This window comes from Paroedura picta, chromosome 13, assembly GCF_049243985.1.
Source record: "Paroedura picta isolate Pp20150507F chromosome 13, Ppicta_v3.0, whole genome shotgun sequence".
Lineage (NCBI taxonomy): Eukaryota > Metazoa > Chordata > Lepidosauria > Squamata > Gekkonidae > Paroedura > Paroedura picta.
The window spans coordinates 24776595-24792186 of NC_135381.1; the positions used below are offsets into that span (position 1 = coordinate 24776595).

Below are 15592 nucleotides of genomic sequence, written 5' to 3' on the forward strand. Positions count from 1 at the left end.
CTGGTTTGTCAGAGTGATATGAATGCATGGAGGAAGTATCAGCAGCATTTGAAAAGCAGGATCCCCAATCAAGGGGATGAAGCTTACATGTGAACACTACACCATCCAGACAGCAAGGCAGCAGTGGGGCCATCACACTTGTTCCCATGCTCCCTTTCCACACATTCAGCAAGCACATGGAGGGGACATGTGTAGAGGATTTCGGTCTGTAAACAAACATAGGTAACTGTTGGCTAGACACCTTTGCAAACCTATTGACCCGGTTAGTGTACATTGGGCAGTTTACATCTGTCGTGGTTAGAGGCTGAACAGATTCCAGGTCTGTGGTTTCCCAACAAATTTTGATTTTTCTGTTTATGGCATCAGTCAAAATAAATGGAAATAGAAGAGTCTGCCAAGACTGCTATAGGGAATTTCCCTGAAGTATCTCCAGCTGCCTAATATATCAGTGTCTCTTCTTGTCTGTTCTTGATGGGGTCCAGCAGCAGGTCAACATCCTAAGGTAAAAGAAAGGCTTCTCAAAGTGAGCAGCAGTCAAGGAAAGGAAATTAATGGGAGCCGGCATCTGGCGATCTCTTTGACTATAAGGAATCTTCACAGCCAACATTTATAGAAAGTGCTAGATATCGTCTCTGTTTGAAACCAGATTTCGACTTTCTGCCCTGGGATGCCAAAGATATTTCAGCAGGAAATGCTAAAGGAAGTTGAACTTTGAATTATAATTTGAATGACTGTCTAGCAGAATGGATTAACGTTCTGGCACAGCACCTTTTGAGGATTTGGGTTGAATCTTGCTGGATAAAAATCTGTCTGTTTTGACAGATGAAAAAGGTCACAAATGAAGCAGTGACAGGTAATGTTAGGCATATATCTATATATCTATATCTAAATCAGGATTAGATTATTCATGTAGAAATGAAAAACGCATTCAAAATATTCTGATATCTTTTGGTATCATCTTTTAAAGTGCATTTTGTTTTAATTTAGATGCCCAGTTAATTTTTTCCTTGACTACATGTGGACATTAATTAAAGAGATTAGAGAAGAAGTCAAACATAGAATGGAATGCTAGATATGCTTAGTTAGGTCCCCATAATCAAAATATGGGGGTTAGATTTATGGTGGTGATACAGATTTACACATTTGGATTGCTGATGATATGAATGGAAATATAAATTCCACTTGGCTATTAATTCTCCCAAGAGACAGATGTTTTCATCATGCTGCAATCCTGATTCTAAGGTATTTCCAAGAATAGGGCTTGGCCAGAGCAATAGAGAAAGAATAGGGGTCCTGCAGTGATGACCCTGATTCAGTAGATTCGTACAAGACCAACCTCAGTGAAGATCAAGGATACTGCACATTGAACTGGCTCTCCTACTGGGTTAATATACACCCAAGGGGATTCTATTCAGGAATATCCCTTTCTGGTTCTCCCATGCACAAACTTTTGGTTGAAGCTTCTGGTTTTATGTGAGTTCCAGAATCAGGAATGCATTCCAAGGATGTGTGACACAAACACAGCACTAATCGACATGCTAAGATCCTGGAATGTTATACATGCTGTACCATCTTCCTCAGCATCTTCTGAATTTCTGAATAAGAGTTTGTTTTATGCCCCACTTTTTACTACCGAGAGTCTCAAAGCAGCTTATAATCACCCTCCCTTCCTGTACTCACAACAGACACCCTGTCAAGTAGGTGAGGCTGAGAGAATTCTAGCAGATCTTTTCTGTACAAATAGCCCTAAGAGAATTGTGACTCGCCCAAGGTCACCCAACTGGCTATATGTGGAGGAGTGGGGAATCCGCTGCTCTTAACCACTACAAGCTGGCTCTCAAAGGTCTGGATTGTCCGAACATAGTTTATCATGGTATATCTCCCATAACAATCAGGTTAAGCCTTTTGGGCCCAATCTATCCTACAACTGCAAATTCATTATAATGGGTTAGCAATATAATTTTGTGCCATTGTGCTTGTCTTCATGGTAGCCCAGATGCCACCTTGTGGCTTAATGGGAAATGAAGAATGTTCTATCAAGAAGTCCAAAAGGTGGGGAAAGCCAGCCTCTGCAAAAAATGTCAATGGAAAGTCACAAACTCAGCCCCCGGAGAGCTCCAGGTTCTCCCATGTTTTCCCATGGTCTTTCCAAAGGCATGTTGGAAAACCTAGAGCAATTTCCCCCTGCTTGGATAGCCCAGGCTAGCCTAATCTTGTCTGATCTTTGTTAGGTTCTGCTTCAAGTCAGGTCCTGCTGTCAGAAAGATGGAATACAAGAGAAATATATTCTTTTTCACGAGAATCCTGTGTGGTAGGGATGCCAACCTCCAGATTAGATCTGGGGATCCCCTGGAATTACAGCTCAACTCCAGACTACAGACATCAGTCCCCCTGGAGAAAAGTGATGCTCTATGGCAGTGGTCCCCAGCCTTTTTCGGGCTGGGGACCGGGGGGGAGAGGGAGGCCAAGGGACCGGGGGGGGGGGAGAGGCAGGAGTGGGCGCTGGTGGGAGGTGCGAGTGCAAATGCAAAGGGGGGGGATGCGCGGGTGCAAACGCACAGGCGTTTATTTACTGTAAATATAAATGTAAAATCAATAAAAAATCAATACATATATTAATAAATAACATTCTGTTCCATTCCTGGGCATGGTACAGAGGCCTGATTATACACAGTTCATAGTAGCTCCTTGGGCTGCCTCCTAGCCTTAGCCCTTGAAATTCCCGGTTGAAATCCTAATGTCTCTGACAAAGATGCCAAACTGCCCCCCACCCCCGCCAGAGTTGCTCATGCTGGATATCATAATTGGTTGATATCTCCATCAAAAGGATGATGGGCCTTTGTATAAGATTAATTATCTAATTGATTTCCCCATCAGAAGAGTTTCAAGCAGCTGGTTCAACTGTTAATTTAAGCTGCAGTGAGAGAACAGAAACCATATCCTTGTCTTTTTAATAATCTTCAGCAGCGCCGGGACTTCTCTTGAACAACTGGTTTGCATTTTGCAGGCTATTTTTCAAAGTTTTCCAGCAAAAGGAAAGCTGCTGCCAGCTGAAGCCTTTTTTGATATAAATGGGGATTTCCACTTAAAAACCAATCTGTCTCTGGTTAGTCCAACAGTTGGAAAGCTTTCTAATGGAGTTGCAAAAAGCTTTTACGATCTTAGATTTGTCACAGTCGCAGGTCTGGTGAACATGCCTTGTCTGTGCCAAAAAAAAAAAAAACTTGGCACTCTTCAGTAGATTTCGGAAATAGTCGCTTGTCATCTTTGGTTAGACCAGGAATAATCACACATCGGCAAAGGGGTACAAACTCATATCAAGCCATTAAAAATAAGAGAGAGAGATGATGCCATGATGGCCCTTGACAGTTTTGTACTTGAAATATATGTATCAAAGGACTTTCTGACCCACCTTCCCTATCCTCAGGATTGGAACTCCGATTTTTACAATGGCATATGTGTAGTGAATTTGGACTTAGCCTTTCCATATAAACTCACATGAGGCAATGCACAAAGTCAGGTAACAACACATTCATATCCTTTAAAAAAACCCCCACAATAAACGCCAAATGTAAAATTCCCATTATCAAGCAAGCATCATTACTATTGTTATATTATTGTAGGGCTTTTCTGCATGTTGGGCATTGTGGTGTGATGCCTGCTGTATTGCAAAGCATGAGAAATCATCATGACTCACTGGCACTCTACAGTTTATGCGAAAATATATAAGTTGGTACAGCCACCAGGAACTGTACTGCACAACCTTTCAGGCTTCAGAGACCAGAAAATGGAGCCATACAAGCCCAAGGGTGCTTCCTCCTAAGTAAACCCTCCCAAGTGACACAAGACTCGTGCCGCTTGATTGGCCCCCCTGGTCTGCTGCTGAGCAGAATTGAATCAGGAAATAATTCGGCCCATCTCATTTGTTTCGCGTTTAGTTTACGGGATCACTGTAGCACCTTCAGATTTTTCAGGTTGGCCCACACTTGGAAGGGCTCCTTAGAACCCTCCAAGAAGTGCCGCCACATCTTAAGGGCTATTTTCACAACGGCTGCCACTTTTCCTCAAATCACCCAGTTCTTTTCGGTTGGAGTGAGTTTGTGGGACAGGTATGTACATGGGTGCAACCTCCCCCCCCTACCCCTTTTGGAGTAAAACTCCACCCACAGCTGAGTTCAAGGCATCTACTTGCACAATTAAGTGGCAGTTCATGCTGGGGTGGGCGAGCACTGGCTCAGTAGTAAACAGCCTCTTGAGTTTCTCTAAAGCCTGAGTGCAACAATCTTTCCAGGCCAGGCCAGAGCCTGGCTTTTTCTCCTTCCCCCCTTTCCCTTTTGTTTTTAATAAATCTGTCAGGGGGAGAATGTTGGTAAGAAGTCCTTGTAGAAATTGAGGAATCCAAGGAATGATTGTAATTGGAGCCACATGCGGGGCTGGGCCAAGTGAGCACATCATATACTGTGGCCAGGTCCATCTGGATCCCTTTGGCCAAGACCCTATATCCCAGATAATCAATACTAGTCTGATGGAATTTACATTTGGGCAGCTTAGCATACACTTTGTGGTTGTTGAGCCTCTTTAGGACCTCATAGACCAGGGGGATATGTTCCTCCTCATTTGCATTGTAAATCAACATGTCATCAAGATACCTCCCAGTACAACAGGTCATGCAATATCTAATTAATAACATTCATGAATATTTCCAGCAAGCCCCTTAACCCGAACAGCATCACGAGATACTCAAACTCTCCCATGCAGGTGTTAAACACTGTTTTCCACTCTTCCCCCTCTGTGATCCTGATCCAATAGTAGGCACTGTGCAGTTCTAATTTTGTGAAGATTTTCACACCTCCCAACTTTGTCTTTGATGAGTGGAAGGGATTATGACTTGGTGTGGGACACTGCATTGATGGCCCTGTAATCTGTTCACAGTCTCAAAGTGGGGCCTGTGTTGTTCAACAAATTTATAAATGATTTGTATGAGGGATTAGAGGGGATACTTATTAAATTTGCAGACAGTGCTAAACTGGGAGGGGTAACAAACACAACTGAAGACAGCAACAGAATACAGGATGATCTTGATAAGCTCAGGAAGTGGGCTAAACTGAATAAAATGAAGTTCAATAGGGACAAATGTAAAGTTCTGCATTTAGGTAGGAAAAACCAAATACACCAATATAAGAAGGGGGAGACTTATCTTGGTAGTAGCATGTGCTTCCTCTCCCCATAACAGTCACCCTGTCAGGGAAGTGGGGATGAGAGCTCAGATAGAACTGGGCCCACAGAGCCCACAGTCACCCAGCGGGCCTCAGTTGTCTCTAAGCAGTTTAAAATCACTTTCCCTTCCTCTCATAACAGTCATCCTGTCCGGGAAGTGGGGCTGAGAGCTTTGTTAGACCTGGGAATGGCCCACAGGCACCCAGCAGGCCTCAGTTGTCTCTAAGCAGTTTAAAATTGTCTTTCCTTCCTCTCCCCATAATAGGCACAGTGTGAGGTAGGTGGGCATAGCGGCCACGCTCCTCCCACAGCGCCATTTCACAAATATATAGATGAACCACGGATACAACGTGACACTGCAGCACCTTACATAGGGTTGCCAATTACAGGTTTGGAATTTACTGAATATTTGGGGTGTAGAGCCATTGATGGATGGCATTTGAAGAAGAGAGGGACTTTAGTAAGGTTATAATGCTATAAAAGTCCACCCTCCAAAACAGCCTTTTTTTTTCAGGCATGATGACCTCTGTCATCTAGAGATTCACTGTAATTCTAGAGGATCTCCAGACCCCATCTGGAAACTGGCAAACCTACTCAACAGAAACTTTCTCCTTGAATAACAGTGTCTTAGGAACATTTGAAGATGTCATGCATCATCAGGCAATTGTAGACCAGAACTTGACAGGCAAGAGCAGCTTGCTAAGGTCTCCTTTTGAGATCTCTTTAACTGAAATGCCAGGGACCTCCTGTCAAGTAAACACTTCTACCTGTCAGCTCCATCCCTCAGAAAGCCTTGTCCTTGTAGTACAGCAACAACTAGGTCATGGAGTTCCCCTAGGGGAAGTCCAGTTCCCTTCAATGTCCAACCAGGGGGCAACAGAAGGCAACTTCACAGGGTTCTTTTAAGCAGTTGTCTAAGACCTATGCTATTTCAGATGGCATCTGGGAGTGGACAAAGGGTTTCAGCAGATTTAGCTGTGGGTTTTTAATTGCTTCGTTGTTTTCATTCTGTTAATGGGCTCCGGTATTTATTTATGTCTTTTGCATCCTTGTAACTGGTTTTGCTGTGAGATGTTGTAAGGAAATAAGGTGGGATATGAATATTTCAAATAAATAAAGGCATGTTAGATGCTGTCCCTGTTCCTCATTCAAAGTGACAAAATCATCAGCCATGATAACATCACTGTTTCATTTCTACTCTGGGAGAAGAGCATTGTAGTACGTGGGAGGTGTAGTAGAAGGTGGTGGATGGGGCACCTTTAAAAAATATTTATGGCACCAACCTTATACTCCTGTGTTTTCAGAAAGTAGGAAGTTATCAAAGCTCATAACCAAGAAGGACAGGATAAGCATTCCGTTGTGGCTGGAATGTGGACAAATCCATGGTATCAAAACAGACACACTGTAATGGAGAGAATTAGGCCACAGCTTTATTGACTGTAGTACTCTCAGGTCCTGCTGCAGCACAGGCTCGGAGAAATGTGCACAGCAGACAGCCTGGCTGCTGAGAGTGAACCCACCCTACAACCTGCCTATGGGGAAAGGGAAAACTTATTAGAACCTTGGGTAGAATGCTTTCCTGGCCCATGTGAGCCTGTGGCCAGTATTATATTATTATTATTATTATTATTATTATTATTATTATTATTATTATTATTATTATATGTTTAAATTCTCAATACTTATAAAATTGATAAAAATACTGAAGACTCAGAGGACTTGTCACTGATGAAAGAATCTCACTGAAAACGGATATTACCTGGATTCCATTTTGACAGAAGTCCTACAGAATAAAGAGATAAGGAAAACTACAAAAAAAGGACACTTTTCTTTCTTTTATGAATATATTTATTGTACTGCCATTGGATAGGTCTGTTTCTCTCTGCAGGGTGTATTTTTGCCCGCCCATGGAGACTTATGGATCTTGAAGAAACCATTGTTGGTCTGCAGGACCCAGCAAGCTACTGCTCAGTTTTGCATCTGGCATTCCTGGGCAAGGTAGTTGAAAGGGCTGTGGCAGACCAGCTCCTGGCTTGGAGGAAACTTTGGCTCTCCATCCATATCAGTCTGTCTTTCATCCTGGCCTTGTGGTGGAGACGCTACTGGTCACCCTGATGGATGATCTCCATCGCCAGCTGGATTGGGGTAGGTCAGCCTGTTAGATCTGTTGGCCAGGTTTGGTGTGGTCGACCATGAGCTACTGGCCCTCTGCCTCACCAGGATGTGGATAAGAAGCACAGCTCTCCACTGGGTTTGCTCCTTTCTCCATAACCGGACCCAGATGGTGGCTGTGGGGAATGAGTTCTTTTGTTCAACTCCCTTGTGAAATTCCACAGGGCACTCTGCTCTCCCCCACACACTTTAAAATCTTCATGTGCCTTCTGGCCAAGCTGGAATGGAGCTTCGGGATGGGTTGTCATCAATATGCCAATGATACCCAGCTCTATCTCCTCATGGTTGCCTGGACTTCCCCCAGAACCATCTGCCAGATGTTTGGAAGCCATGGTTGAGTGTCTTGAGTAGAGTCATCTGAAACTCAAACCCTCCAAGATGGAGGTTCTGTAGCCAGGGAATAGAAGGGCAGAACTTCTTTTACTCAGCTTGTCCGGAAAGCAACTTACTATCGTGCCCCAGGCTAGGAACTTGGGAGTGACCTTAGATGCCTTGCTTACTTTGGAGGCACAGGTCAAGAGTGTAGCCCACCAGTGTTTTTCCACCTTAGCCAGTGATAGCTACTAGTGCCCTACCTGTCCTCCGAACACCTGCCCACAGTGATCTATGTGATAGTCACCTCCAGAATAGATTTCTGTAACTCACTCTACATGGGCCTCCCTTGTCCTTGATCTGGAAATTGCAGCTGGATCACCTGGGAGAGCCCATATCCAGCCTGTGCTGAGGCAGCTGCATTGGTTTCCAGTTTCTGCCCTGATCCAGTTCAAGGTTTCGGTTTAGAACTTTAAGGCCTTTCACAGTCTGAGAGACTGTATCAGGAACCAGGCAGAAGACACCTTAGTCAAGGCCATGCAAAGCCAGTCCTCGAGACCATAGGGTTAGTGAAATCCAAAAGGAAGCTTTATTCAAAAGACTAATACAAAGGCATCTACAGGCAGAGTTCAGTGAACAAACTTCTTGACAGAGACAAAGGATCAATAGCCCCCCAATGGGTATTAATACAGGAGACCAAATAGGGAAGGGGGGATGAGGGGTGCAAAGGCAGGAAAGTACACTGGTTCTCAGCATGGCCATCAGGTGCCTGCTTTGATCTAGAAAAGCTACAAGTGTTGAGACTTCACAAACTATAGCAAGGTCAGTGAGAGAAGGATGAGATAACACGTTCTAACGGCAGATGCTTTCATATGCAAAGGGAGGATAGGGACCAAAAGGCGATTTATGGTTTTATGGCATCAGCATTGGAGACTCCCATGTAACATGGGTGAAACTCGGGTCAGGGATTGGGGTTCATGACAGGCTGCCTGTCACCCTATGCCCCCAGTAGAGATTTGCACTCTTTGGGTACCAACTTGCTGGTCATTCCTGACCTCAAAGAAGCTCAACTGACCTCAACCAGCATCAGGGCCTTCTCAGTCCTGGCCCCCACTTGGTGGAGTGAGCTCCTGGAAGAGCTGTGGGCCCTGAGGGATCTTTCTGTCTTCCGCAGGGCCTGCAAGATGGAGCTCTTCCACCAGATTTATGGTTGAGGCTGGGGCAGAGAGAGAAATATCAAATACCCACCCGTTTTGAGAAGCAGTTATGCCACATTTATTTATTATTTATTTACTCTAATTAGAACCCATTGTAGCTGATAAAATGGGCGCTAGCAGGGGGAGGGGGAAATTTTATTGCAATGCTTGAAATTTTATGTGCTTGTTTTGATTTTAATGGGGTTTTATTTGGGGGGGGTATTTGTAACTTATGGGCTATTTGTAATCTGCCACATACTGGTTCCAGGAGTGGGGAGAAATAAGAATCCAAACAAACAAAGATTGTTCCAGCTCAAGGCAGAGAACTGAACTTCCAGTAGGGCTGCTGACTCTTGGTTGGAAAGTTTCTGCAGATTTGGGAGTGCAGCCTGGGGAGTGTGAGCAGGGGTGGGGAGGAGAAGGATTTCATCAGGAGAATTCCATAGAATCTGCCTGCCAAAAATGCTATGTTCTCTAGGGCAGTGGTCCCCAACCCCCGGTCCGGTGACCGGTACCGGTCCGTGGATCAGTCGGTACCGGGCCGCGGCTCCTCCTCATCCTCCTCTCCAGCTGCTGCCTCGGAGTCTGCCTTGCGACTCTGTCACCGGCTCACCTTTGATGCTCTCCAGCGGCCGCCATTGCTGGGGTTCCCCCTCGGCGTGGCACTGCACAACTGCTGCTGGCAGTGCCCCCTAGTGGGCGGCGGGAACTCAGGGGCACCGGCGGGAAATCAAGTGGAGCAGGGGCTCAGGCAGAATCGAAATGCCTCAGCAAAAGACTACCCTCCCCCGTGCCTCAGTAAAATTGTCAAGCGTTTACCGGTCCCTGGTGATAAAAAGGTTGGGGACCACTGCTCTAGGGGAATTGATCTCTGAAGTCTGATAATGTCTCCACACCCTACCTGGAGGTTGGCAAGCCCATCTCCCAGCCACAGTTTAATGAGGGAACCAAGATGTCCTTGTCCAATGATCACATCTTAAATATTTGACCATTCCCCTCATTGTAAAATGATTATTCTGAAACTCTTTGCTAAATTGGATGACACAATGTGATTGATGATGACCTCCCAGAAATTAGAGGTTATCTTTCTGTCTATTTGAAATGCAAACTGAATAGAAAATCTATATCTTATTGCCATGTCTTTTAAAGTAGAACCAGGCACCCCCATTGACCTCCTATTTACATTTCTTTTTTGAGGGGGGGGGGCTCCATGTAAAAGCCATCAAGAAACACTTCACAGCAGGCAGATTAATTGGTTTTTACTGTATTTGAATGAAGTGATTGTCAAATAAAACATGCCATGACAGTTAATAGTGTCATTTAGAGGCATAAAATTATTGGCTTATTTGTTATTGGATAAAAACAAAGGCAAACACTTTGTATTAGGAAGTTTTAATGTGTTTAAAATCCTCATTAGGGATTTATGGACATTCTTGCTTTGCAGAGCGCCTCATTAATTTGAGGCTAAACAGTTACTTCTGTGGTACCACTCCGCTAGTGTGTGTGCGTCTGCAAGTGTGTCTACTAGGTTGTTGTCGTTTTTAAAACCCTTTCCACTTTTCCTTAATTAGATCTTTCGGTAGTTCTTGAGTTGTACACTGCTGGAAATGCAGGATTTAATTAATGTAATTTATAAATCAAATAGCAGTGAGTTATTTTAGGGTCCCTTTATTTCTTTGCATTTTAGTGAGCAGTTTAAGAAGCTTGATGTTTAAGCACATGCAGATATGACAGGTTTCCGAATCAGGGAAGGCCACAGACTACAATGGTGAATACTTTTAGCCATGTCTCTTGACATCGATAGATAAAAGTAGCTTAATTAGAATTGTTACCAAGGGGGAGGCAATTAAAAAGACAGTTGAAATCTAGTCTTCTTTGGCATTTGAGTTCTAGATTGTTGCCAAAGTACTTTTTCACCTTATTTTTCAGCCTCAATTAATGGCAATTAATACATTCTCCTTGCTGGTGTTACCAGGTCCTCCCTGCAGTGGGTGATGGGGGGGGGGAAGGGCAGGGAAGGTTGCCAGATCCAAGCAGAGAAACTTCGGAATATTGGTGGAACCATTGGGAAGGCAGTGACCTCAATGCAGTACAATGCTTTAGAGTCTACCCTCCAAGGCATCCACTTTCTCCAAGGGAAATGATCTCTGTAGTCTGGAGATAAGCTATTCTGGGGAATCCTCAGGTCCAACCTGTAGACTCGCAGCCCTCTTCCATACACACAACTGTCCATTATAATATGGTTTCTTCCTTCTCTCCAAAATAAAAGTCTAAATTTGGCAGTGATCTATTAATAGCATACTCCTAAGCAGAGTTAGAGCCTCTTGTGGTGCAGAGTGGTAAGGCAGCAGACATGCAGTCTGAAGCTCTGCTCATGAAGTTGGGAGTTCGATCCCAGCAGGCAGCTCAAGGTTGACTCAGCCTTCCATCCTTCTGAGATCGGTAAAATGAGTACCCAGCTTGCTGGGGGGTAAACGGCAATGACTGGGGAAGGGAATGGCAAACCACCCCGTATTGAGTCTGTCATGAAAACGCTAGAGGGCGTCACCCCAAGGGTCAGACATTACCCGGTGCTTGCACAGGGGATACCTTTACCTTTACCTTTAAGCAGAGTTACCCCCTTCTAAGCCCATTCCCTTCAGTGGGAAGAAAGCAGCTCCGGTAAAGGGATTCAGGATGGTTCTACCAGCAACTGAGCACATTGGATGGAGATACATGTGGAGAAGCACTATTGTCTGTTTCTAAACAACAAGGTTCAAAATTAGTAGCTAGGCTCAAATCAGCATCTTTGGAGCCAGATGAGACCTTATTGGTCATCTAATCTTTGCTGTCTTGGAAACTGTAGAATCACCCCTTTGGCTGGCTGTCACAGTAGCACTGCTTGTATGAGTACTAGCAGGCTGCCACAGTAGTCAAGTTGCAGAATGGTATAGTGGTTAAAGAGTGGCTGACTCTAATCCAGTTGGGTTGGATTTTCCACTCTTCCAGATGGAGCTAGCTGGGTGACCTTGCCACAGTTCTCTTAGCTCTAAGAGATTTCTCTCATAGCTTTCTGAGCCCAACCTATCTCACAGGATGTCTGTTGTAAGGAGAAAGAAAATGTGTTTGTGAGCTGTTTGGGACATCTTCATGTTGTGATAAGTGGGCTATAAAAAAACCAGCTCTTCTTCTCTTACCAGAATCTATAATTTAAACCTCTGTGCCTTACTGCAGCTTAGACATACTCTAACAGTGACCCATCCAGAAGATATATAGATCATATATCTAGATCGTATATATAGTAGCATGTGTGAAAAGGATCTAGGAGTCTTCGTAGACCACCCATTGAACATGAATCAGGAGTGTGACTCAGTGGCTAAAAAGGCAAATGGGAATTTGGGCTGTATCAAACGGAGTATCGTGTCCAGATCATGGGAGGTGATGGTACCGCTTTACTCTGGTCTTGTTCGGCCTCACTTGGAGTACTGTGTTCAGTTTTGGGCACCCCAGTTGAAGAGGGATGCTGACAAACTGGAACGTGTCCAGAGGAGGGCAACAAAGATGGTGAGGGGTTTGAAGACCGAGACATATGAAGAAATGTAGGGGGAGCTTGGTCTGTTTAGCCTAGAGAGGAGATGGCTGAGAGGGGATCTGATAACCATCTTCAAGTATTTAAAAGGGTGCCATGTGGATGATGGAGTGGAATTGTTCTCTCTTGCCCCAGGGGGGGACCAGAACCAATGGGATTAAATTAATTCAAAAGAAATTCCATCTAAACATCCGGAAGTAGTTCCCGACAGTTAGAGCTGTTTCTCAATGGAATAGGCTTCTTCGGGAGGTGGTGGGTACTCCATCTTTGGAATTTTTTAATGGAGGCTACATAGCCATCTGACAGAGAGGCTGATTCCGTGAAGGCAAAGTGGTGGCACGTTCCAGTAGATGAGCGATTGGGAATGTGGGTGTCCTGCATAGTGCAGGGGGTTGGACTAGACGACCCATGAGGTCCCTTCCAACTCTATGATTCTATGATTCTATATATAGATCCTTAATTTCCATTTCTAGGCCAAGGAACAGGTCTCTGTGCAATTGTTTTTAGTCTAATCTTTTTACTATAGTGGCACCACCTCTTGGGGGGATAGAATGTTCCTTTGTTACAAAGGAAGGTTTGAAATTACAAATATGAAACTTATATTTCATAGTGAAGGAAGCCTTATTGCATTAATATATTGGTGGCTTATGAGATTAATTTTGAAAATATCTTGAAAAGCGTGAGAATGACATATCATGGTCATTGGATGTGTCCAGTGCCTAAATATGACCTAGTAGTGTGACCTCCTTTGTAAGTAATTCAAAGTTTGTTTAATTTATGACTGAATTATGTTTTTCCCCTATAGGTTAACCTTCCTAATGATTCCAACTGTGTGGAGGAAATATTGCGGGTAAGTTGAAATGTTTCCTTTTCAGAACCTGGTACACTGTATTAAACTTCAAATCCTGGAACAGAAACTCTCAGGCCCAAAAACAAAATTGGCCGGGGAATAATATGTGCCTTGTCCTAAATTCTATAGACAAAGGGTGACATTAACATACAATATGGGCATTACAACTTATGAATGGTATTACTTAGTGGAACATGGTCATTGGATTCAGAACTATGCAACAATGTAGGAATATAAAGTGACTCACGTAATTTAAAAGATTTAAAAATCCCTGGTGATCACATGGATTTGAAAGTGATGTCACTTCCAGGTGGAAGCGACAATACTTGCATCCGTCCTTAATCAGATGCATCGACAACATCACACAGGAAATCTGTTCACTGCTGAAAGCTTTTAATATACATAAAGACTGATACTTTGACTTCCTGTGCAGTCCTGAGGACATTAGAATCATAGAGTTGGAAGGGACCACCTGGGTCATCTAGTCACTAGTACTAGGCAGGACACTCACAACCCTATCGCTCATGCACTCTAACCCACCACCCCCTTGAATCTTCACAGAATAAGCCTCTCCGTCAGATGACTATCCAGCCTCTGTTTAAAAATTTCCAAAGGTGGAGAACCCACCACCTCCTGAGGAAGCCTGTTCCACTGAGAAACCACTCTATCAGTGTTTAGATGAAATTTCTTCTGAATTAATTTCATACCATTGGATCTGGTGTGTCCCTCCAGGGCAAGAGAGAACATCTCTGCTCCATCCTCTATATGGCACCCTTTTAAATACTTGAAGATGGCTATCAGATCCCCTCTCAGTCATCTCCTCTCCAGGCTAAACAGACCATGGTCCCCCAGTCTTTCCTCATACGCCTTGGTCTCCAAACCCCTCACCATCTTTGTTGTCCTCCTCAGCCCTGAGAAACTCCATAGATGTTCATGCCTTAGGAACCTGCATTCTGTACTTTTGAACAAATAGTTGGGCAGGTATGATATTAATTAAAAGCAAAACCAAACCTGTGCATAATTAGAATTAAATGATTGGAGTTAAATGAACAAGAAATCTGTAATTTATTCTCTCCTCTCTGCTTCTGATGGCTAGATTCAATCTCACGACCTTGGAGAATATGTAAATTAATTAACAGGTGGATATACCCTTGACTGAGTAAGTTATGTGCAGGGTTACTTTTCTGGTGTTTAGGAGGGCAAAAATCCCTACTAATAGATTTAATAAGTGCCAGCCGCAACTGAGGAGTCTAGTGCACCAAGCAAAAAATTAGCTTCCTAACAGGTTTATCCCACTGTTTCCACCCTCTATGCCACCCTGCAAATTTTGGGACAGACAGACAGATGCAGATAAACAGTGTCAGACCAAAAGGCTGCATTTGGATTATTGGCACAGTGTCTAGAGTGTTCAGAAGCCCACAAGCATATTTTTGTGGTGAGAGGATGAGGGTATGATCTGAATTTCAAATGCTTTGATTTATGTCATAGGCTGAGTGAAGAGCAAAGCTCTACCCGGTTGAGTAAATCATGGGAATCTGTCAAATGTGACAACATCTTGGGAAGGATGTGATGTCAAATATCAGTCATTTAGCAACCAAGCAGTTTGCTTACTCAAGAATGAATAAGAATAGCCACTTTTCAATAGCTGAGTAAGTAAACATTAACATTAAGCCCTGTGCGTCCCTTATGTGCAGTTGGCTCTGACATGACTTTGGAGTTGCTGTCCTTTCAGAAGTTTGCCCAGCTTGTGTGGGAGTTGCCTTTCAACTCCAGGGCATCCTTGCTCACCCAGAGAGCCCATGAGCTCCCCTGTACCAGCAGGACTCCAAAGGGTTAAACAAAGTTTGCAGGTCAGCACACATCATATGGAGGAGCTACTGCTGTATCCTGCATGTGAGGGCTCCAGGTTAGGTTGAGCGATAGCCTGCAGTTGTCTCTGTCCCAGCACTCTGCAGTCAAAATCCACTTTTCAGCAGATGTCATAAGACCAAGTTCCTGCTCAGTTAGGAGGCAAAGTCTTGGGAGCAAAACAAGACCAAATCAGGCAGGGCTGAAGTGAAGGAGAACCAGGGCAGGATTGTGGCAAGGGACAGGAATGATAGGAACAGGATTGCTTTCTGGTTGAAAGTCTAACTTGGGAAGCTTTCATAGGGGGTCATGTTTTAGCACATGGTTTGTACTGGCCTATAGCAACCCTTGAGGCCAAAGCCTTCTGAGATCTTCTACAAGCCTCCTGGCAAATGTTTCTTCACAGCTCATCGCCATGCCGTTTCAAAC

The 15592-nt window shown here is 44.1% G+C and overlaps 1 protein-coding gene across 3 annotated transcripts in view; it reads left to right on the plus strand.

The window, feature by feature from the left end:
* Positions 1–15592, plus strand: part of AFF2 (ALF transcription elongation factor 2) — a 417511-nt gene that overhangs the window by 217120 nt on the left and 184799 nt on the right. For all 3 annotated transcript variants that reach the window (XM_077308979.1, XM_077308981.1, XM_077308980.1), the window contains exon 4: positions 13271–13315. In XM_077308979.1, the coding sequence (XP_077165094.1) occupies positions 13271–13315 (45 nt within the window). The remainder of the gene's footprint in view (positions 1–13270; positions 13316–15592) is intronic.